At 36.9% G+C, this 25,549-nt stretch overlaps 1 protein-coding gene across 2 annotated transcripts in view; it reads right to left on the bottom strand.

Moving 5' to 3' along the window:
* Positions 1-11,105, bottom strand: part of LOC140756996 (uncharacterized) — a 37,153-nt gene extending 26,048 nt beyond the window's left edge. Inside the window, exons 1-3 of one of the 2 annotated variants that reach the window (XM_073092544.1) lie at positions 10,880-11,105; positions 4,762-5,465; positions 261-1,358 (exon numbers count right to left, since the gene is read on the bottom strand). In XM_073092544.1, the coding sequence (XP_072948645.1) occupies positions 261-1,358; positions 4,762-5,364 (1,701 nt within the window). In that variant the 5' untranslated portion in view covers positions 5,365-5,465; positions 10,880-11,105. Of the gene's footprint in view, positions 1-260; positions 1,359-4,761; positions 5,466-10,566; positions 10,844-10,879 lie in introns of those variants that run through there. The other variant, XM_073092545.1, reaches the window with a different exon arrangement.
* Positions 11,106-25,549: the final 14,444 nt, after the last annotated feature.

Here is a 25,549-nt window from a genome sequence, read left to right as displayed (position 1 = left end):
GGTTCAGAAAAGGACATAGGGTACCTTTTATCCCGAAACAAGTTCCTCCTGAGGGATAGATAAAAATGACCGCGACCGAAACTGCGGGTAAAAGCTAGTATACAATATTTTGACTGATACGGCCCATGTCTGTATACCTGTGTTACGGTAGGTATAAATTTTGTCTATATTTCGCGATTATGTCTGCTAGATAGATCTTTAATAAGAGTGAAAGAGACAAGAGACCTCTCCAAGTATGAAGAAGATAGATGAGTACTTACCGATTTGATATCTTCATAATCCTTCGCATCGAGGATTCTCCTTCTAGAAGACGGGGTTTCTGGACTAGAGTCTTCTGTGGGCTCGCTTATCGTGCTCTCTGTACTGGTCTCCATCGACTTGATGCCGTCTTCGTCTCTCTGGTCATCTTCGGTCTTCTCCGTTCTTTTCTTCAAGTAGTTCTCGTGCTCGAAGGTTTTGTTCTCGAAGCCAGTACCGCTAGGTGACTCAATGTCATTGTCGAGAACCAAACGGTCGTCTTGTTCCGAATCTATGTATTTGAGGCTAATTTTGTTCTTTCGCGGTTCTTTCACATGATTTTTTGATATTTCGTCGTTTATAATATTGTTTATTTCGATTTGTTTGGACGTTTTTGGCGTGGTTGTACCAGAGGCTACTGGTTGAGAGATCTGTATGTAGGAAGCGAAGTTGGAAGTGTGTTTTGGCGCTTTCACCTGTTTCTCTATATCGTTTTTAAGAGATTCCTTTGATTTGGTTACCTCTGGACTATTTCGTAGCTTCCTCCGCTCTGTATAATCTACGTCACCATTCTCGACCTGTATAACTGTGGACTTTTCTAGAATTTTCCCTATTGGATTGTTCGGGTCGAGCTGACTCTTTATGCTGGCTAGTCTCTCGGAGGGCAGTTTCGCGGTGTACGACACCGACATAGAGTTGTTTTTATCGACACTGGGCTTTGCCAGCGATACTGGTTCAGATATAGTTTTGCTGAGCGAGAGATCAGAGTTCGAGTTGGACCTAGAGCCGGAGGAGCCGACCTCCCATCTGCTGACGCCGTTCTTCTCGACGTACGGCAGGTGGACGGGTACTGGGTGGTCGTCCTTCGCGATCCTAGTGTAACTGGTCGATCCGTTCTCGCAATCTTTCAATTGGCTGAGGTATTGCTCGACCGTTTTAGAGGTATATCTACTGTCGTTCGCGGGTAGCTTCGTGACAGTCATTTTAGAGTCGAAGCGCTTCCTGATCTCCGAGACGGAGGGCACCTCGTTGCCATTGGTGTCTCTGACTCCGTTGGCCACTGACCGTTTGCTGTAGCTCTGGGTCGGCGACGAGTCCTTGTACCTCCTGCCTTCCGGTCTCTGGCGTTGTTGAAAATTGATCTTAGCGATTATAATGGTACATTAATCTACTGCGCGATGTGTGTGTGTTAGTTCCAATGAAGACCGCACATGCTACGGCGTGGGGTCCACGCGTCTATGTCACTACTGGGGATGGCGATCTGAGACCGATTATTTCAATCGATCTCCAGTAATGGATCGATTCAGTGAATTGATTTTTTATCCTAGAAAATCGAAAGTCGATCTTTTCGAAGTTGGTTGAATGTTATATTCGCTGACGGATACAATTTCATTGCTTGTTTGGCCATAACCTTTTTTCGTTATCCTAGCCTTTTATAGCTGAAAAGATCGAAAATCGATTTTCGGAGTATCGACTCTTTGGGCCTCGATGTTTTTGTGAATCGATTTATTACACTTAATCGATATTTTTCGTAAAGAATCGCCATCCCCAGCTACTACTGCCGCTCGGTAGGCCGACGTTTCCTCGCAAGCGTATGTACAGCAAAGGTCTGCCTTCCGGGCGGCGTGTGGCTAATACTCGAAGCTAGACAGTAACATGGCTCTTTAGTGCGTGATGGTTAAAGAACATGAACACACTTACACACGCGCACACTGCGTTCCTTGTCTCTGGGATACTGCACACAGATATATGTACAAAATTGTTGAATGAAAATTACGAATTTGAAAATTACAACAACCAACAAGGGAATTCTCGATTTAAAATTTAGATTAATATTTGATCAAATAAATTTCTTTGGTTTGAATTGATTAGTATTTTATCATAATTAAAATTTGAAAGTCTAATAGGGTAAAGTATTAATTATGTCGATCTACGTATGTCGGGTTTATATGAGTCTAGAAATCTATAATAATTTTGTTGGACCTAGAATCTATTTTCATTATTTTACAAAATAATATATCTTTGACAGTTTTGTTGCTATAAGAGGGTGGCTACTTCGCGACATGAAAAAAATACTCGAAAAGTCAAAATCTACAAAAAATCATTCAATCATTTAAAAAATACTTTTTTTTAACACTTATTCTAACGGTTAAAAGGACTAAAATAATTATTTTTAATTATTTCTATATATTCATCAGACCACGAAAATCTATTATATAACAAAAAATAAGAAAAACTACACTATCAATCAAAATTCTTAATGTTTTTTATTTTACCACATTGTGGATTTGATATGTAAGACGTGGGCGGAATACCAAAGTCAAATATCTAAGAATACATGATATTGGGAAGTTATTTCATTTATAATGTCGGTCGGTCACATCCTAACTAATATTATAAATGTGAATGTGTGTTTGTTTGTTTTTCACGCCTTAACTACATAACCGATTGTCATGAAATTTTGTACACACGTTGTCTAGGGTCTAGAAAAGGATATAGGGTAGCTTTTATCCCGAAAACATACTGTTCCCGAGAGATAGATAAAGACAAATATAAGGGTTATGTTATCGAACTATTGAATTGTTATTGAAATTTGATCGCAAGTGAAGCCACGGGTATAAAGTAGTTATCTACACAAATAGATGAAATTGCATTGTCATTATTAATAGTCAATATTACTGTCCCCCTGTTGTCAATATCAATATTGCTTTGCCTGCGTTTCATACTAATTGGTGTTAACTTTGCTTTTTATTTAGTGGTAGAACTCTTCGGGGTTCGACTCCGGAAGTTCAAAGAGTGCCCTGTCAATAATCTATTTTGAATAAAAAAAATGATTTGAATTTGGATTTGATTTGAAGCACTTACATCACATTCATTATTTCTAGTAAAAATAATAGTGTTAAGCGCTGCTGTGTTTTGGTTTGAAGGTTATGCAACGGAGTCACTACGAATCATCCAATTTAGTCCTCAGGAGTAGCATTATCTGTGTTCGATATAAGTTGGTCTCCAATCTAATCTGGGGTTGACTACAGGTCCATGGGCGGCAGTAGCCACTTACCATCAGGTGGACTGCATGAAAAGAAGCAAAGCAAAGAAGCATGCTTTATAGGGTTCCGTACGCAAAGAGTAAAAAGTAAAAACGGAACCCTATTACTAAGACTCCGCTGTCTGTCCGTCTGTCACAGGGCTCTATCCCTTGAACCGTAATAGATACACACTTGAAATTTTTATAAAGTATGTATTACTGTAACTATACTGTAAGTATGTATTACTGTAACCACTATAACCACAAATACAAAAAAGTTTAAAAATAAATGGCATTCACCACACATTTAACCGTTATTTTTCATTTACCTACGAAACTGTAATACGAAAACATTCAAAAACTTCACAATACATTCACTTCTATGCTATGTTAACAAACACTAAAAATTTGGAAATCTACAAAAATCGGTATTACGGAACCCGTTCAACTCGTACTTCCATACTAGCTCTACACGGAGTGTCGTCTATATTTGGCACACAATGGTTCACGATCGCTTTATGGCCATAAAACATAGTAGACCAGCCAAATATGTAGTATCAGAGGAAAATAGTCTTAAACACAAGGCACTTGAGTACATTTTTCAAAAATATTTTACACACTGACCTAAAGAAAATGTATGGGATTTTTAAACTTAGTTTGGTGAATTTAGAGTAGACAAAACAATCCAGAAAGCTCTAAAGCTGTAGATAGCACTAGCGCTGAAGGTTCCATATCTTTTTACAATATAGGAGTAGCAGACGAGCATGCAGTCCACCTGACGGTAAACTACTGCCGCCCATGGACATCTGTACAACCCCAGAAAAGATTAGATTCTTGAAGTCTGCCAACCGCTACCCCTGAGGACTAAACTGGAATGCTTCGGAATACTATGTCTCCCGTACCTACTACACCCTTCAAACCAGAACACAGCATCGTTTAAGACTGCTGTTATAACAGCAATATGTGTTGCGGTGGTGCCGCCGGAGTCGAACCACAGAGTGTTCTACCACCTTCGAGTATCTACCACCTATATATGAGTACTATTTAATTTATAACTTTAAATGCTAAATCCGTGAGATCCCTACTTTGACCTCAATAAAAATTGGGAATAAGTTTTTTTATGTATCTCCTACCATCTTTCCTTTTACTGCAGTAACTTATTTTCAATACCATTTTCTATTAAGACTCAAACTAAAATTTAGATTCGGAAAAACTATACTAAAATTGAAATGGATTAAGTATTAAAGGTAGTTCGACATTAAGTGTGATAACTAACGCCCGGTATTAATAATCAATCTATCCTTTGGCCTATCAAAGATCGAAAATTGACAACTACTTCACTAAAACTGTCAACTACGATCTTTGATAGGGAAAAGCACAGATTGCGTATTAAAAGTCTAAAAAAGTTCGTCATCATATAACAAATCGCAAAATTTTCCAAAATTCCGCAAGATCCCAGAGACATGGACACAAAAATCATATAAAAACAAAAGGAATACCTCAGTGATGGTCGCCGCCGAGTTCCTCGGCTTCCGTATCCTCGAGTCCGAAGCTGGCGGGCGGCCGATGTCATTCGAAATTGACTTAGATCTCGATATTTCACCGTAATTCTGCGCCTGACTTTGCTGAATCCTTTGCGTCAAGGGCACGTAATTCGCTGGCGAGTACTTATTATAAAGCTCCGCTGTCGACATTGCTAACGCGGCAGAGCTGATGATACTCCGCTTCGGCCGCACTTCCGAGTTTTTTCCGCTCTCGCTTCGTGTCGTCGAGATATCCCTGGAACGGGATTCGCTTCTCTCCGACCTGTATCTCGTTGAGATTCCACTATCCGAGTCTGTGATGCTCGGCGCTCTGGAATTCCTACTGTATTCGACTAGCGACGTCTTCCTCTCTCGTTTGCCGTCCACATCTGTGTACCTCGACCTGTATTCGGTGGTTCTGTCGCCGTAGGAGCTCCGTAACGTCGATGTGACGTAGGTGCCGCTGCTGGAGCGGTAGTACGGCTTGTCGAGGCTGTTTGTCGACGTGAGCGTCGAGCGGTAGGAGCCCGAGAGGCTTGAGGAGGTCGCATTGTAACGGGAGGGAGAAACAACCGGCATTTTGAAGTTGTGTACAATCACATAATTCGCTTATATATATAGTTTAGTTCGCGGCTGCTTTTAGGCGGGACGTAGGTCTCTTCCTTTGCATCTTTTGTTATCTGAAACAAATGGATACGTTGAAGAGTGTTTTGGAAAAGTCTCATGGAAAATCAAAGGTTTTATTTGTACATCATTTAGAAGCAGAGAAAAGTAGATAATGCTCTGATAATGGTTGAAAATTCGCTTCTCAATCGAAGGGACTGAAGCTCTTATCCCAGCACGTCTGGTTTTCAACGTTATGTACGTATTGCGAATTAGTTACCACTTCTTTCACATCATTAATGAATCATTTACATGTATGTCTGACCGGGGATAGAACCCGGGACCTATTGCATGTAAGATGTTAAGTAAGTGGTTATAGCTCATGGATATTGTAATCAATTCCTGACAGTGGATATTCGACATCGACAAAAGATATAAATAATTAAAAATTGGTGGAATGCAACCCTCCATGTGCGAGTTCGATTCATAATCAACCCATCACTGTCCCACAGCTGGGCACGGGTCTCCTCTCAGAATGAGAAGGATTAGATCATAGTCCACCGCGCTGGTCAAGTGCGTAGTGGTAGACTTCTCACACCCATGTAAGCTTTTTTATGAACTCACAGAGGTCTAAGTTTGTTCACGACATTTTCCTTCACCGTTAAACGGTAACGGCAAGTAACGGCAAGTGGTAATTAATTTCTAATACGCACAAAAAAAATAATGCGTGCGTGGGATTTGAACCTCAGTCCTCCCGATCGAAAGGCAGATTCCTTACTAGGCTACCAATGCTTTCTGCAAATTAATATTAGCCAACTCTAATTGACCATAAGCTCTTAATACTATGGCTATTACACACATATTAGTCTTATCTGAAGAAAGATTGTTCAGTACTCAGATACCGTCGTTATCAAACATATTGATAAAACCGTTGCTATAGTGATGTTTGATGTTTATAACCTTGACTTTAGGTTTTCAAGGGTTTTTATTTAACCTTAGACCAAAAATATTTAAAAATACCAAATTATGCCGAATTGCATATTATAACGAATGTGGCCCAGTTTTGTCCCTATAGTACCGGAACCAGAATAGGGCTACGGTATCCCCTGCCTGTCGTAAGAGGCGACAAAAATATGACACGGGTCTTATGTAGTATAATTACCCCACTGTCCACTGATGCATTGTTACCCCTGAGGACTAAGATAGAACGCCTCGGATAAGTATGTCTCCCTTCAAACCAGAACACAGCAGCGTTTAACACTGTTTTAAAGCAGAAATAGGTGTGACAAAGGTGCCTACGGTGACAAACCACACTGGATGCTAGCACTTTCAAAATTCTATTATTATAATCCCACACAAAATGTAAACAAACTCAAAAATCGTGACCGAGTTCGAACTCGAGACCACTTGCATATAAGATCAGTAGTGACTGCATCACATCACTGTTACATAATAAATTATGATGCAGTGTAACTGAAAATATGTGCAGTTGTAAGGTTTCAACTAGTACGTTGTTCACGTAAGAATATTATTAAAGTGAAAACTTCTTTGAAGGTGGTAGAACCCTTTGTGGTTCGACTCCGGCGGCACCACCGCCACACCTATTTCTACCTAATAACAGCAGTGCTAGACGCTGCTGTGTTCCGGTTTGAAGGGTGTGGTAAGGGAGGCAGACTTTTCCGAGGCGTTCCAGCTTAGTCCTCAGGTGTAGCGGCGCATCTGTGACCGACCTCAGGTAGGAATATCTAATCCTATCCGGGGTTGATTACAGATGTCCATGGGCGGCAGTAGCCACTTACCATCAGGTGGACTGTATGCTCGTCTGCTACTCCTATATTATAAAAAAAAAAAAAACTTTAGCGGCGTTGTGCACTTTTTGTGACATGCATAGTCCGCGCCAAACTGCTAGTCAGCTCTGAAGTTGTTACGCACTACTACAAGCATATATTCCGTAGCAACGTAAGGGCACACTAACACAGCTATGTCCCCGTGGGCGAGAGCGGTCAGCGGAGAGTGCCGGGAGGGTCCCACGCTGTCTGCGTCCCGCTAAAATCTACAATTTGCTATTCGACGCGACTTGTTTCTATATTCAGAGCGGACTAGCAGTTTTACGCGGACTATAAAAAATTATAAACTCGCGTCAGGACACGTGGCCTGATCGAAAATTCGTAAGACGATTTTTAATGTAATATAAATTGTCATGTTTGTGTATGATAACGTAAGTTGATGTGAAAACTTGTTTTAATACTAGAGTATGAATGTATGTTTTTAACTTTACTGAAGTATTTGAAGGTAGAACCCTATGTGGTTTGACTACGACGGCACCACCACGCCTATTTCTGTTATAACAACAGTAGTAAGCGCTGCCGTGTTCTGGTTTGAAGGATATGGTTAGGGAGACATACTTATCCGAGGCATTCAGACTTAGTGTTCAGGGGTAGCGGCGCATCTTTGGCCAACGTCGGATGTTATCGGGGGTTGATAACAGATGTCCATGGGCAGCAGTAGCCACTTACCATCAGGTGGACTGCATGCTCGTCTGCTGCTTCTATATTATAACAAAAAAAACGAATCCTATGTGTGAAAATTGTAAAACCACAGTGGTTCAATCGAGAAGGTATAGTCCGCGTAAAACTGCTAGTCCGCTCTGAACATAGAAATGAATCGCGTCGCCATAGTAAATTGTATGACTACACCAGCTCGTAACAACTTCAGAGCGGACTAGCAGTTTGGCGATAACTATTTTTTTTTTATAATATAGCAGTAGCAGACGATCATGTCGTCCACCTGTTGGTAAGTGGCTACTGCCGCCCATGGACATCTGTAATCAACCCCAGATATGATTATATATACTTACCTGAGGTCAGCCACAGATGCGCCGCTACCCCGGAGGACTAAGCTGGAACGCCTCGGAAAAGTATGTCTCCCTGTCCACGCCCTTCAAAACGGACACAGCAGCGCCTTACACTGCTGTTATAACAGAAATAGGTGTGGCGGTGGTGCCGCCGGAGTCGAACTACTAAGGGTTCTACCACCTTCAACTATACCACCACCACATTATTGCATAAAGCAGTTCTTTTGTTTCAGTGGGTGTCGATTTTGCCTGGCTTACATATGAGGTGAGTTTAGTCCTCAGGAGTAGCAGTGCATGTGATCGGCTTCAGGTAGAAACTTTTCTACATGAAGTTGGGTCTCTTATTTACTATTTAAATCTTATATATAAAATTCTCGTGTCACAATGTTAGTTACCGTACTCCTCCGAAATGGCTTTACCGATTTTCACCAAATTTTATATGCATATTCAGTAGGTCTGAGAATTGCCTACTATCTATTTTTCATACCCTAAGTGATAAGGGTTGTTCACCCTTAACATTCTTTATTCATATGGCAACACAACGTTTGCCGGGTCAGCTAGTTTCATATAAAAAATCCACCCAATTTTTAAATTTACTGCTGACACAAGTGATAATTCATGTAAGCAGTGTCTTCAAACAAACATAATTAACACACAAACAAAGACTATATGATACTAATTGCCACCAAGATTAGTTTTATCAATCACCAGTAAAAGTCTAACTAGAAATTTAGGAAATTTTGTATAGATTTTGATTTGGTTAGAACATACTTAGGTAATTTCTTTTTGAGGTCACTTTCATATGGTCTATAATCAACTCCATACAGAAAAGGTTCTATCTGCCATACATACATTGACACTACCGAGAACTAAGATTGAAGGTGGTACAACTGTTTGTGGTTTGACTGCGTCAGCACCACCACTACACCTATTTCTGCCTAATAGCAGTGTTAAGCACTGCTGTATTCTTGTTTAAAGTGTGTGGTATGAGAGACATACATTTATAAGGCGTTCCAGCTTATTGCTCAGAGGTAGCGGCGCGTATTTGGTCGACCTCAGGTAGGAATATTAAATCCTACCGGGGGTTGATGTCTACTACCGAAACACAAGAAGTAAGTATGACGGTGGTGTCTCTCTGATCGAACCATACTTGTTCAACTATTGTTTAATTAACTGTATATTTTTTAGTTTACTTCACATGTAAGAATGGACCAATTAACCAATTTCGAACAATTAGCTTAGTAGGTCATGTAGACCTTCAGTTTTTAGGATTTGGTGTTACCAGCTTCATAGTGTATCTATATATAAATAATAAAAATTGTGACTGTCTGTTTTTTTTATTATTTTCAAGAGTAGCAAACATGCTTGCAGTCCACCTGATGGTAAGTGGCTACTGTCGCCCATGGATATTTGTAATCAACTCCAGATAAGATTAGAACCCTGTCTGAGGTCGGCCACAGATACACCACTACCTGAGGACTAAGCAGGAACGTCTCGGAAAAGTATATCTCCTTTACCACACTTCAAACCAGAACACAGCAGCGCTAAACTGCTGTTATAAAGCTCATATAGATGTGACGGTGGTGCCACTTTAGTTGAAACAAAAAGAGTTTTTACAACACTACACATTAACTTCAATATAATTATTCATTCATTCATAATTTTATGTGCTTAATTCAAAAACAGGAAATTTCATTGTAATTTCAGTTTATTCATACTTTGAACTGAATTGTGGGGAAACTGAGAATGATAAATATTAATGCAACATTTAGGGAAGGAATGACTTTTCAAATAAGCCGTAGGTTGTTTTTGGGCAAATCAATTGAAAAATCATGATTTTTGTATTGATCTCAACATTTTTTGGAACTCTTTCTTTGAGATCTTTCATGGATGTTTGATACACAAAACTTTTGGAATAGACAACAGTGTGGCAACATTAAAACCTTAAAAAACGACAACCAGGAAGTTCATTGTATCATTAGTTAAATTTAAATGTATGTGGGCGAAAATACTTGTAACTTTTAGCCAATTGCAAGTACACTTATAAACAATGATTTTGTAAGTGATAAAAAGACGGATGTCTATAAAACGCAATATTTGGTATAGTCCCCGCCAAACTGCTAGTCCGCTCTGAAGTTGTTGCGGACATGTAGTCATACAATTTGGCGATGCGATTAATTTCTATATTCAGAGCGGACTAGCAGTTTAACGCGGACTATACAAAGCTGGTTCCTTGTGTCAAGGTCATCAGCCAGTCTTACCGCGCGAGCATGTCCAACTAGAACCATAAATAACAAACATTTTCAAATTCAGAACCCGCTCACCGACTGAAATTCGACACCATTCACGGAGTATGCAGTCGTCAAGGCCGTTTCGCGCTAACTGTATGGTCACGGAATACGCAAAAAGAACACTTTTCCACCAGTCACCCGGCCTCCCGCTCGCGAAATCACCAAATACACACCGAAAATACACTCCTTGTTTTATTTTTAGAGACTCCGCAGACGTTTTCGCATGACACACGACCGAGGCGCAACCGACACTGGAGCACGCACTAATTAAATTCCCGATATCACGTGGAACGTCGCATATCACATCGATCGAACTGCATTAACAGAATAAATACGGGATACTCACGGAATATTCAAAGATTCTCGTAACCAAAGATACTGCCTTCAACAATACACTCCTTTGACTACTTTTACAGGATTGCAATTTTTTCCTTTGTACAACACACGCGCAACGCACTTCTCCCGTCACTTTCTTCGGTTGTTTTCAGAAAAATAGGAGCTTTCACGTCGAGTAATGTTTTTCTCGAGCTCTCATGTAATTTTAGAAGGCTCAAGGCTCCATGGCTCCTCGATGTGACGTCACTCAAATTGTTGGCAATCCTATTTTTGTGCCACTTCCGTCTCGAATTCTCCAAGGATTATAATCCTTCATGCTTTACGATAAAGTTTATAGTATAAAGGTTGACAGTTGACTGAGGCACGGCGCGGTGTTGCCGCTACAGAAATTACAAACTTCATTGCTTGTCTAAGTGACGTCATGCGTGACTCATCCATCAGCTGAGTGTGAAACTTAAAAAAAACGTTAAATCAATATTTATAAATTGATTTACTTATAAAGAATTAAAATTAGAAAAAGATATATGCTACGTTTTAAAAGAAAAAATAGGATTTGGTAGGCATATTTCATATAAAATATTATTCTATTTTTATATACCGATAGATGACGCTATTTAGGACAAGTAAATAGTTTCCGCTATTGCCTGCTAGATGGCGTTAAGTGAACTTTAAGAATATCAGTTTGTAAATTTGTAAAATATTACATTTTCAGTTTGTTTAACTGTATTTCTTAACATAGATGTTATAATTAAGTAATATGTTAAATTTTAACACGGTTTCAACTTTTTAAACTCTTAAATGTATTGCGTTGATTCGTTTGATTCTTTGATGTAAGTGAGCGTATAAGTTAATTGTCCACAGACTTTACTAAATAAAATTTTAATATAAACAAGATATACTCAAAACGTATGGAAGTGTGTCATAAGGTGATGGAACCCTGTGTGGTTCGACTCCACCACCGCCACACCTATTTCTGCCTAACAATAACATGAGTGCTAAGAGCTGCTGTGTTCTGGTTTGAAGGGTGTATTAATTCTAACTTAGTCCTCTAGGGTAGCGCATCCATGGCCAAATCAAATCTTATCTGGGGTTGATTATAAATGTCCATGGGCGGCAGTAACCACTTACCATTAGGTGGACTACATGCTCGTCTGCTACTCCTATATTATTATAAAATACTTTCAGTATCATGTATCGTAACTAAAATTATTCTTGATTTTTCATGTACATCCGTAGATTCGATTCCAGGCACACATCACTAATTTTCAAAGTTATGTGCGCATTAGAAATGAAATGATACTGTTATAGGAAGGATCATGAGGAAATCTGCTTACATGGCATGTCTTAAAAATAAGTTCTCAAAAGTGAAGTCTACCAATACGCACTTGGCCAGCGCGGTGGACTTTGACCTACTACTTCTCATTCTGAGAGGAGACCCGTGCCCAGCAGTGGGACAGATGGGATGTAGATAATAAAATTAAACCCAATTTTTATTAACATTGTGCAGGTGTAAATTTTTAGGGTAAAATTCTCAATAATACAACTATTTTCTATAATCCCTTTTGGGCCACGCAGTAGGTAATAATAGTGTTTGATACACGCAATGTCTGAACTTTGAATTCTAAAAAACCCTACACCAGGTGCAGAAATGGGGTGAAAAATCGAAAAATAAGTAACAATAGCTAATAACGTCACCCTTATTTTTTAAATCCCTTTGTACTATTTGCGAATTCCATTTTTTAGTAAAAAAGTGAATTGGCACTATTGACACGGTTCACAGATTTCACATAAAAAAGAAAAAAGTAAGGGTTGTCTTTGTTAGTTTGCGCGGGAAACGACATGAGGCACAGAGTATTATTACTTTTTTATTAAAAAAAGTGGTATCTGAACTTTTTAAACACGAGTACATAAAAAAACAAACAAAACTTATGTTTCTTTTTTTTACCAAAAATAAGAACCATTGTCTATCCTAATAATAATATTCTTCTACTATTTTCATCATCAAAAAACATTTTAATATCTATGCTTCAAGTAAACTTTAGTTACGACTCGATTTTTGATGGTTTTTTTTTCCCAAAGACTCAAAAATTTAAAGTATTTATTTTTTAATATTTGCGTTAGTGCTTGAACTTTTACATATTTAAAATTATGCTAGTTATTTATTTAGGAATCTACAATGCTTAGTAACAATATTAGCATGATAAGCAGCCGCTATGGTCTATTTATCTATAAGTGACTTTATATAGACCTTCTGTCAGTAACAGATGCGTTGGTTTTTTTAAGTTGACACGAAATGAAATGCCCTACTGCCCTTCGAGTTAGAATATTGTCATTAAGTTAGAAACAGAGGGCAACCCATTACTGTCCCACTGCTGGGCACGGGTCTCCTCTCAGAATGAGAAGGATTAAGCCATAGTCCACCGCGCTGGACAAGTGCGTATTGGTAGACTTGAAACATGCTTAGATTATTTTTAAATCTCTCAGGTTTTTTAAAATGTACGTAACTTTGAAAAAGCAGAGATGTCTGTGTCTGGGATTTTTAACATTTTTCTATTTTTGTTGTGTCTGGGAATCGAACCCAGAACTTTTCATACTAGTGAGACATGGTATCATGTATTGATATTTAAGTAAGATATGTAGTGTGGATTGAGGATAAATGTGAAAAATAAAACAAAATAATTATATTTACAAACTTTTATTAGTCATTTATAAATATTAAAATATTTAAATAGGCACTTTGCTCCTTAAATCACAGTAATATGCATTATTTATTTCATAATGTTAACTAACATACTGTTCACTTTTACATATATTTGTTACATTATTGAATAATATCTACATGATATGTGGTGGTACAATTTTAAGTGACAACATTTTCACAAACATTGTAATTAAATTATAGTTCACAAACTAAAAACCACGCTAAAATTGCACAAGGATAATCGTTAATCCTGATTCCTGACGATCCTGATGAGGAGAATGGGATAAAGTTATTAAAATCGAGTATTGTCATCAGTTCTTGATAACTGTTCAAAATTTTAAATTAATCGGCTCGTTCAAAGTGGGTAAAAATCGAATTCAAAGATTCCGTTACATACATACAGGTCAAGCTAATAAAAGCGTGGTAAAATCGAAAATGTGATAATTAATATACAATTGCACGTCATAATTAATTAATATTACAAAGATATTATGTTGTCCATCATTATATTAGGCGGCTAGCTTAGACTAAACATCTAATGTCGAATTGACAGTGTATTAAAGATGTTTTCCTAGTGACCCTGTAAAGAGAAAAACATTATTAATTTCGACTCATGATCCCTATAGGAGTGGAGGTAATTCACATATTTGGATAATGGAGATTTGTTTTTTAAGTAATAAAATAGCAAAGGAGTATACTTTGACATAGTATTATTTATCATTTAATTGCTTCATTATAATTTGAAATTGTAACTGTAACTTGGTATCACCATATGAAAATGTAAACTGTACTATTAACAGATTCTAATTGAAAAATTTAAATTATTATTACATTAGCTTATGTTTGCCTATAATTAATTTAAATTGCTACACCCTTACAGGGTTTCATCCCACTGTACCAAAATTTGTAACACCTTTATATGTGATAACTACATGACGCAATAAAGGTTATGATTATGGTTATCATTATGATATTTAAAATCAATTTCAATATTTTTGAAGAGTGGTAACCAGTACGGTGTGACGGGAAGGTATAATCCGCGCCAAACTTCTAGTCCGCTCTGAATATAGTAACGAGTCGCGTCTCAACATCAAATTGTAGATATTAACGGGCTGAAAACAGCGCGAGACCCCTCCGGCACCCTCCGCTGCCGGCTTTTGCCCGCGGTTGCTACGGAGTTTAAGCTTGTAGTTGTGTTCGACCTCATTGGCTCTCTGACTAAATCTGTGCGTAATAACTTCAGAGCGGACTAGAAGTTTGGCGCCGACTCTACCACCGCCACGCACGTGGAAGGGTGTGGATGATCTTACATATGAAGTGTTAGTCCTCAGAAGTCCGGCTTCAGGTCCTTCTGTTCTGGTTCACCTGTTCTCTTCTGGAGCTGCTTACAAACGTCCATAAAAGGCATGCTCATTTGCTATAGTATTTTACACACTCGAATCGCCGTTGAAGGGCCGAGGTCGAGTGTCAGTCATCGTCATACTCTACAGAATAAACTTGCTCCGAATAAATCTGAAACAAAAACAATTAACAAACATAAGTTAAGTACTACACTATCAACACATAAAACAATTTAAGGGCCTCTTTCCTGTCACGCAGTTTGCGCTCGTGAGTCTGATCGGCATGTGTGCCATTTTCTTTCGTTTCATTGATACTTTTCCTGTCATAAGCTGGACACGATGACTGAATCAAGTTATTTCGCGACACCCATATGGACACAAAACTGCGTGACAAGAAAAAGGCCCTGAATAATATGTATGTATGGCCTGAATAATATGTATGTATGTATGAACAGTTATTTCAATACAACAATTAAGTTTATAATTACAAGGTTGTTTACAATTCTTTGTACTTAATAAATATTTGTTTTTATTTTAAAAATATGCATGACAATTATCTAGCTTAAGTATAACATCATTAAAACCAAGTGCCTAGTAAGATTAACCGTGGATCTTCTTGAAATAATCTTCTTTCTTCATTCTTCTCTTCTCTTCTCTTGGCACGATGTTTTGCCGTCAGCCAGGAAAGTTAGTAGGCTATACAGTCTCTCCTAAGGGTTGTAATGCAGTACTATACAACCTACTACCTCACCCAGCCGACGGCTTCATTCTTCTTTCTTCTGTTCTGTCCTTTTATCTTCTATCTTCTGTTTCTTCTGTGTTAGTATTTTTAGATTGAAATAGTAATACAGTCTACAGTTAAGGATTGTATTTTATAGGTCATATTTTTGGTATACGATCACATGGATATTTGCTTATATGGTCACATGGTTATTTTACAGAATGTAGTCTTACATAAGGTCCGTAATAGCACCGTTGATATCCATAGTTAAAGGTGGAATTCCTTGTGTAGATCTCTGCCTTACATTAGTGTGACTAGGTCGCAGGTGAACTACAAAGGATTCTACCTTCGATACTTTATTGTCCATTCAAATGATAGTTAATATTTAACACTTATTACATTTTAGTTTTGTTTTATTTACCTATTTCTTGTAACAAAGCAATAAGATACAGACATATAAAAAATAGCTACCGAGAATAAAATTTAAAAGAAAGTTAAGTAAGTATACATAATCTTAGTTTATTTATCATTGAAGGTTATACATGTAAATTGCTAAAATTGGTGCGTGTACTAAAAAGCATAAAATTGGAGCACGGCGAGTAAAGTAAGGACATCTTTCCTGTCACGCGGGCTGTCACTGCGAGCGGGTTCCAGCCGCATGCGTGACTCGATGCAGTCTTTAGTGTTCAGTATTATCTCACTTGCGTTACACTTTTGGAACGCGTACTGTAGCCTTAGTATGAGATTTTACGTTTTTACAAAAATAACTGTTTTGGTATTTGTTTATGTAATTGCCCGTACATTTCCTATCAGCGACCCTAGCGGATTGTATCAGAACTGATTGGAAATATATGGGATATACGTAAACAAAAATAAAAACAGTCATTTTTGTCAAAACGTAAAAACTCATACGCAGGGTCAGTACCCTTGGTATGAGTTTTTACGTAAACCCGCGTGACAGGAATCAGGCCCTTAGTTTCACAAAATTTATATGTTTTTAAATATGCATACTAAGAGGTGTGCCAAACAAAAGTGAAAATTAAAATAAGACTTAAATTATACACAAAGAAATTATACATATTTTGTAAAAAAAAAATAGAAGCAACTAATATTGTTTAAAATGGAAATCTAAGGTATATGTTTTTGCAGATTATTTGGAATTATGTAAAAGTACACTAAATACAGGTTGTCAATGTAAAATGCAAAACAAACATAAAATTCAAAAATACAGTACAAGGATAAAAATTGCAAAATAAGGAATAACACTACAAAATAGGTAGAAATAAGGTCGAAAAAAACGAAGAAACGATGATTTCCCGCCAGAACTGCGCCCGCGTATCACCAAACTTGTGTGGGGGTTCGCGCGACTGCGACTGAAAAGTCGCACGACAATCGCAGAAAAATCGCTGCATTTCCAAAACTAAGTAATTCGTAACAAAAAATAAGTTTGAATGTATCGTGCGACAGAAAAATCGCAAAGTCGCAACCCCCATCGACTTTAAGCGCACAAGTTCGGATCTACGGGTTTCAGTTAAGGGGGGGAGTGCTAGAAAGAGACAGCGCATTCGGAAACTCCCTTCCGATTGTGCGATCTTCGGGAAAAAAGAAAAAGGTTAACTTAAAATAAGACAAAATAATTCAGGAAATGAACAGAAATAAAATAGAAAAATATCAATTTAACATAAAAAATAGCTTAAAACCTACAGGTGCTTTATCTACATATAGTCCGCGCCAAACTGCTAGTCCGCTCTGAAGTTGTTGCGAGCAGGTGTAGTCATACAATTTGCTATGGCGACGCGATTCATTTCTATATTCAGGGCGGACTAGCAGTTTTACGCGGACTATACATTTGTAAAAATAATCATATTATTCTAATTCTATGTGCAATATATTAAATAAGTAATTCTATTATTAATGTTGGAAAGTAGGTAAGTATTATTATTATTATTATTATTTTATTTCCTGTAAAATTAAATACATATTAGTGAAAAAAGTTACAAGTAAATATTGGGATTAATTAATTGAAATATAATTATGAATCCATTAAGAATTAATTGAACGGAACTCATTGAAGCGAACTAATAAGTAGTAATTTTGAAGAACAAAAAACGGCGGGAACTTATTTGCCAACCTGATAATATTGAAATAATTCGTACTATTATTGAATATCTATAATTACTCACTTTTATTTACTAATATTTTGTTACCTTAAATATAGGTGCATCAGACGAGCATGCCGTCCACCTGATGGTAAGTGGCTACTGCCGCCCATAGACAACTGTAATCAACCCCAGATAGGATTAGATATTCCTACTTGAGGTCGGCCTGAGATGCGCCACTACCCCTAAGGACTAAGCTGGAAAGCCTCGGAAAAGTATGTCTCCCTCACCACACCCTTCAAACTAGAACACAGCAGCGTTATACTACTGTTATAACAGAAATAGTTGTGGCGGTGGTGTCAACGGAGTTATCACAAAGGGTTCTACTACCTTCATATTAACTAACTCTAATTATGTGCAAGTTAGGAGGCACGAAAATATCAATTTAGACAGAGACACAAAAGGTTACCTCTATTGCCATATGCTTACGTGACCATCATACGTTTAATTCGGATCTGCAGTTGCGTCAGTAGCGACCAGGCTGCTATACCTTGGTTCACAGTGAAGAACCTGAAATTTGGAAACAATAAGACGTTTAATAAAAGGAAATTAAATGTAACGGTAAATATTATGGTGTTAAACTCTAAATTCTGTACTTAAAAGGGAAAATGGGGACTTTATTACAAAATCTTCGCTGTCTGTCAAAGGATTCTATCTCTTGAAGCGTAATAGACAGACACTTAAATTTTTTAAAGAGTGTGTACAAAATATTTAGCTATATTTTTATAGCACGTGAAATAAACACGTGTCTTTTTATCCTGTGTCGAGTTTACAACAAATCGTTTAACAGATTCTGTTGAGATCATTGTTATGAGTTGTGACTCAAAAATAATATTGAAGATTTTTTGGGTAATTAAGGCTACTGTTAGTTGATCAATATTATAAGTTTGTTACTTAGTTTAAAAATTAAATATCTTTAGCATTACAATTAAAAATATACACAGCCAAATATACTTAGTTCTCCGTTTGAATCTGAAACACAAATCTGTTATTAATAATCAATCTATCAATTGTTTGCCAATCAAAGATCGAAACATATCAGTTTTTAGTAGGCAATAATAGTCAAACTTCAATCTTTGATATGAGCAATAATGGACAGATAAATTTCTTTTTATAATATAGGAGTAGCAGACGAGCATGCAGTCCACCTGATGGTAAGTGGCTACTGCCGTATGGACATCTGTAATCAACCCCAGATAGGATTAGATATTCCTACTTGAAGTCGGCCACAGATGCACCGCTACCCCTGAGGACTAATTTGAAACGCCTCGGAAAAATATGTCTCTCTTGCCACACCCTTCAAACCAGAACACAGCAGCGCATAACGTTGTTATGAGGCAGAAATAGATAAAGATAACATTAATAACGAGCATTAATCAATTAAATATAAGATAACAGTCATGTTGCAGTCGTGTTCATATATAGCCAATAAAAAAACCTTCAACTTCAACAGTTGAGTGATTTTTTACCGCTATACAGGAACGTTAAGTTATCCAGCATCCAGAAGTTGTGCTTTCTGCTCCGTGTCTTGTGTCTCGTGTTCGTGTCGGGCGAGCGACGAACCTTGCGATCAACATCGAGAGGTTTGTCGCGGCCCGACACGAACATAGATGTTGTTTTATGATCAGAACGCCCCTGTTAGTAATGTAAAGCAATATATTTGTTAGTAAAATATGTTATTATAGTCCCCGCCAAACTGCTAGTCCGCTCTGAAGTTTTTGCGAGCACGTACAATTTACTACGGCGACGTGATTCATTTCTATATTCAGAGCGGACTAGCAGTTTTACGCGGATTATACTTGTAGTTACACTTGTTACAGATATGTACATAATATATAGATTTAGTTTTAAATGTTTAAATTTAATAAGTATAAATGTAATTATAATACCGCATGCTGTCCTTTTACGTGTCTTCCTTACGTCCCGTGGCCTGTGTACGTGTCGAGCGTGCGACAAACCTATCGATTACCATCGAGATGTTTGTCACAGCCCGCCACGAACATCGAAGTTGCCTTATGTGCGCAGAAAGCCCCCTGTTAGTTATTAAAAGCAATAAGGTGTTAGTAATACTCGCAATACCTGCAAATATAATATAATATAATATATTATGTATGATAAGTTTAATATTTGTAAGCTTATTTGAAGAATAATAAAATATCAAAAATATAAATGTTAAATATGTTGTTAATAAACGTGTCTTCTTTGTGTCTCGCGTCGCTGTGTTCGTGTCGAGCGTGCGACAAATCTATCGAGTACTATCGAGAGATTTGTTGCGGCCCGACATGAACATGGAGGTTATGTTATATACAGTAATTACCTGTTAGTGATTAAATACAATAAATTGGTTATTTAAGTATATATCATAGCAACAATTACTTAAATTAAATAAAAAATAGCATTAAAAATATTACTTTTCCAAAATATTATTAAGAGTAATAAATTAGTATTATGCACTTAAATAACTTGCAAACAATATAACACACGAAAATTAAATAAGTTTAAGCTTAGTTGAAGAATAATAGAATGATACAAATATTATGTCATCCTACAGCGTGTCTTCTCCGTGTCCCGTGTCTTGTGTCGAGCGTGCATCAAATCTATCGAGTACTATCGAGAGATTTGTTGCGGCCCGACACAAACTTTGATGTTGTCTTATAGCCAGAAAGCCCCCTGTTAGTTGTGTAAAGCAATAAAAATGTTAATTAAAATATGTCATTACTTGTAGTTACAATTGTTACAAATATGTACATTTAGTTTTAAACCCATGCAATTATAACGCGCATGCTGTCCTGTTACGTGTCTTCCTTGCGTCCAGTAGCTTGTGTCTCGTGTCGAGCCTGCGACAAATCTATCGAGTACTATCGAGAGATTTGTTGCGGCCCGACACGAACATCGAGGTTGTTTTATATACAGAACCACCTGTTAGTGATTAAATACATTAAATAAATTATTTATATATCATAGTAACAAACAGGTACGTATTATAATACTTACTTAAAAAAATAGAATTTCAAAAATATTATCTCAAGTTATTATTAAATGCAATAAATTCATAATCAGTATGAAATACTTTATATATAACACACGAAAGTCCAATAACTTTAACCTTGGTTCAATAATAATAGAATTACACAAATATTATATTAAATATTATGTCGTCTTATAATGTGTCTTCTCCGTGTCCCGTGTCTTGTGTCGCTGTGTTCGTGTCGAGCGTGCAACAAATCTATCGAGTACTATCGTGAGATTTGTTGCGGCCCGACACGAACATCGAAATTACTTTGGTAACAAACATCCACCTGTTAATTATGAAAAACAATTAGGTTGCTATATAAGTTACTAATTGTTATTATAAGGTAAAGTTTAATATGTAGAATATAACAGATTTACATAAATATGTATTATGCCATCTTCCAGCATATCTTCCTTGTGTCTTGTGTCGCTGTGTTCGTGTCGAGCGTGCAACAAATCTATCGAGTACTATCGAGAGATTTGTTGCGGCCCGACACGGACATCGAAGTTTTGTTATATACAGTAATTACCTGTTAGTGATTAAATACAATAAATTAGTTATTTATATATCATAGTTACAATTACCTATATTATAATGACTTCAAAATAATAGGATTATAAAAATATTATTAAGAGTAATAAATTAGTATAATGCAGTTAAATAACTTGAAAAATGAAAATTCAATAACTTTAAGCTTACTTGAAAAATAAAAGAATTACATTAATATTATGTCATCTTACAGCATGTCTGACGTATTATAATACTTACTTAAAAAATAGTTTTTCAAAAATATTGTATCAAGTTATTATTAAATGTAGTAAATTCTTAATAAGTATGAATGTACTTAAATAACTTGCAAATACTTTTTATATATAACACATGAAAGGTCAATAACTTTAACCTTGGTTCAATAATAATAGAATTACACAAATATTATATTAAATATTATGTCGTCATACAACGTGTCTTCTCCGTGTCCCGTGTCTTGTGTCGCTGGGTCCATGTCGAGCGTGCAACAAATCTATCGAGTACTATCGAGAGATTTGTTGCGGCCCGACACGAACATTGAAATTACTTTGGAAACAAAATCCACCTGTTAGTTGTCAAAAACAATAAGTTAGCTATATATAATCCGCGCCAAACTGCTAGTCCGCTCCGAAGTTGTTGCGAGCAGGTGTAGCCATACAATTTGCTATGGCGACGCGACTCACTTCTATATTCAGAGCGGACTAGCAGTTTGGCGCAGACTATAACTTACTACTTGTTATTATAAGGTAAATTCTAATATGTATATACTTAGAATATAACAGAATTACACAAATATTATATTAAATATTATGTCATCTTACAGCGTGTCTTCTTCGTGTCCCGTGTCTTGTGTCGCTGGGTCCATGTCGAGCGTGCAACAAATCTATCGAGTACTATCGAGAGATTTGTTGCGGCCCGACACGAAAATCGAAATTACATTCCATACTAAATAGTCACCTAATTAATTAACTAATATGTAGCGTCGTCGTCGTCATCAACCCATCACTGTCCCACAGCTGGGCACGGGTCTCCTCTCAGAATGAGGATTAGGCCATAGTCCACCGCGCTGGACAAGTGCATTGGTAGACTTCACATACTTACTTTTGAAAACTTTTTTATTTTTATTTTATGATTTCCCAGGTATGCAGGTTACCTCATGTTGTTTTCCTTCACTGTTTAAGCAAGTGATAATGAATTTCTAATACGCATATAATTTTGAAAAATTAGAGGTGCGTGCCTGGGATTTGAACCTCGGACCCCTCGATCAAGAGGCTGAGTTTCTTAACTACTACGCTATCATTGCTTCTTTTACTGCCATCACCTGTTAGTAAATTAAAGTAATTAATTAATAAGTATATTCTATTTAGTTATATAATTTAGACAATATAATACATGGTAACGCACATAAATTAGTATTTTGTTATTTTATTGCAATGTTCATGCAAGTAAATATAATTATTTATGACACATAATTTACATGTTTTATGAATTGTCTTTCACATAAATAAAGATGAACAAAAGCACATAATTGTAAAACACACATTAAGATGTTTTGAAGCACTATATACCGTATAAAGAAAAATAATACAGCGAGGTTTTATAATATAGGAGTAGCAGACGAGCATGCAGTCCACCTGTACCCTTACCATGAGTTTTCACGTTTTCACAAATATGACTGTTTTGGTATTTATTTACGTATTGCCCAGACAAATTCCAATCAGCGCCCTTTGGATTGTATCAGAACTATAGTGTCAGTAACGTAACATTAAATGTCTAAATTGACAAAATGGCGCTTTATGTTTTGTCTCTCTTTTTTGCGAACATGTGAGGCAGACAAAAAGACTAGAGCACTTACTTATTGTTACGTTTACTCAGTATACTGAAGCAAACGGAACAGAATAATGGATTGAGTAAACGTAACGTAAAATTGTGTGTTTTGAAAACTCATGGTAAGGGTACTGATGGTAAGTGGCTACTGCCGCCCATGGACATATCTATTACACTCGAGGCAAGATTAGAACCGTACCCGCGGTTGACCAGAGATGCGCCGCTACCCCGGACTAAGCTGGAACGCATCGGAAAAGTATGTCTTTCTTACACCCTTTAAACCAGAACACAGCAGCGCTACACTGCTGTTATAACAGAAATAGGTGTGGCGGTGGTGCCGGAGTCGAACCATTGATTGTTCTACCAGATTTAATGTGTGTGATAATGTGCATGCTTAAATCCTAATTAAATGATCGGTGGAAGTGATGGTCGTGTTAATATGAGGGTGGTATCGTGATCTAGTTAGTAACTAGTAGATATATGACTTTTCAGCAAAGATAGGCTTACGCCTATTACTAATGATCAAACTGAGGCGACTTTCCGCTACTCGTCAAGAGATGGCGCTACGAGTATTCTGAATCACACTATCGTAGTTTTCTAAACATGTTGCATGTATACAAGCTCCGAACTGAGACTGTTGGAGCACGGCCGCTCCCCGGGCATGATCACCTAGCCCACAGGGAGATGTTTTGCCAAAAGCTATCTAAAGTCTTGCCTACCAATCGATTTAACAATTTTACTAGAAGAAATTGCCTAGTCGATCTTTGTTTGGTCAAACATTGGATAGATCGATTATTAATAAAAGGCGTTAGTCTCCCGAAAATATTGAAGCGTTACTTATGAATCTTATGAAAATGTTAATATATTAACATTAGAATTAGAATTTAGTTTGTTCTTATTAACAAATGTGGATACAAATATCTCTGTAATCTGATAAATAAATGAATTGTATTGAATTGAGTTAAAATTCAAAATAGTTAAGTTAGTTCTCTTTTTAGTTAGTAATAGTTACTAGGTACTAACTAACAAATAACTTGTCACTTTAGTAAAATATGTAATCAAACTAGACTTTACCCGCAGCTCTGCTCGCGGTCTGAGGTCAATGACATTAGTTGTTTTATATATCCCTCAGGAACTGTAGTATTTTCGGAATGAAAGGTACACTAAATCAAATAAAATCATTTTTTTTTATTCAAAATAGGTTCTTTACAGAGCACTTTTTGAATGTCAATACAACTACCACCACTTCACAAGGTGTTTCGATATGGAGAAGAAGCGGCGAAAGAAACTCCATAAGACACATCTTTAAAAAAAAAGTATTTTACAATGATAAACTTAACGTAATGGTACATGTGGAGCTGGAGCTACTTCAGACCACACGGTTTTGTCAGTAAAATAATCGCTTAGTTTATAGTACGCTTTTTTACACAGCGTCTGTTTAATGACATGTTTGAATTTTTTTTCTGTAAGATTCAAAATGTGGTCCTTTTCTAGACCCCTGACAACGTGTGTACTAAATGTCATAACAATCGGTTATGTAGTTAAGACGTGGAAGTGTAACAAACAAACAGACAAACAAACAAAGAAACAATCTTATTTTCGCATCGCTAGTTAGGATTACGATAGTTAGTTTGATAAAGTAACAAGTTATTTGAAGCTAAGGGTGGACACCCACGATACCACGCTCGCATGCACCGCCCTCCAACTACCCACTGCTGCAGAAACCAAGTCTGTTACAACAACACGCCATTACCTCATGGATGATAGTTGAAAAACACGAAAATGTGTGTGACAGAAGTGCTAAAGTTAACATTAAAAGCCTTAAGACAGAGAATTATAATAAGCGAAATATTAAAAATAGAAATAATCGTTAAGAAAATATCAATTGGATTATACTTTGAAAAAGTTACAATAAGTTAATTTTTTCAAAGTATAATTGAGTTAACTAATTGAAGGGGGACAATGTAGGCTACGATTTAGGCTAAATGTAGCCCTGAAATACTTTACAAACTCGATAAGTATAGCTATGTTATAATCGAAGTCCTTTAAGCCCTTTGAAACAAACGGGAGAGGTTAGGCTAGGTTGTAAAGATTTCCTCTTCTTAGGTTCTTTTAACTTGGTTTCTTCGTAGCCCTTTAAGGGCTACTGGCTGCTCTATTAGCGCAAAATTTCAGTGGAACCCTAATATTTCTCCTCTTTAGAAAAGGAGAAATATAAAACTTTTAAGCTCTTCTTTCTTCTTTCTTCTTTCTTCATCTTCTTCTATCTTCTTTTTAGACGATAAATTTAAAATTCAGTCTTCTGCCGTTGACTCTAACTATTTAAAACTAGGACCGTTGGGGTGAGTTTAATAACTAAGTTAAAACAAAAGAAAAAATAAAGAAAAAAAA

Source organism: Epargyreus clarus, unplaced genomic scaffold (assembly GCF_041222505.1).
Source record: "Epargyreus clarus isolate Ecla_fem2 unplaced genomic scaffold, WU_Ecla_fem_2.2 ptg000036l, whole genome shotgun sequence".
In the NCBI taxonomy this organism is placed as follows: Eukaryota; Metazoa; Arthropoda; class Insecta; order Lepidoptera; family Hesperiidae; genus Epargyreus; species Epargyreus clarus.
Note: the sequence above shows the minus strand (reverse complement) of the source record. Positions and strands in the feature narration are given on the sequence as shown.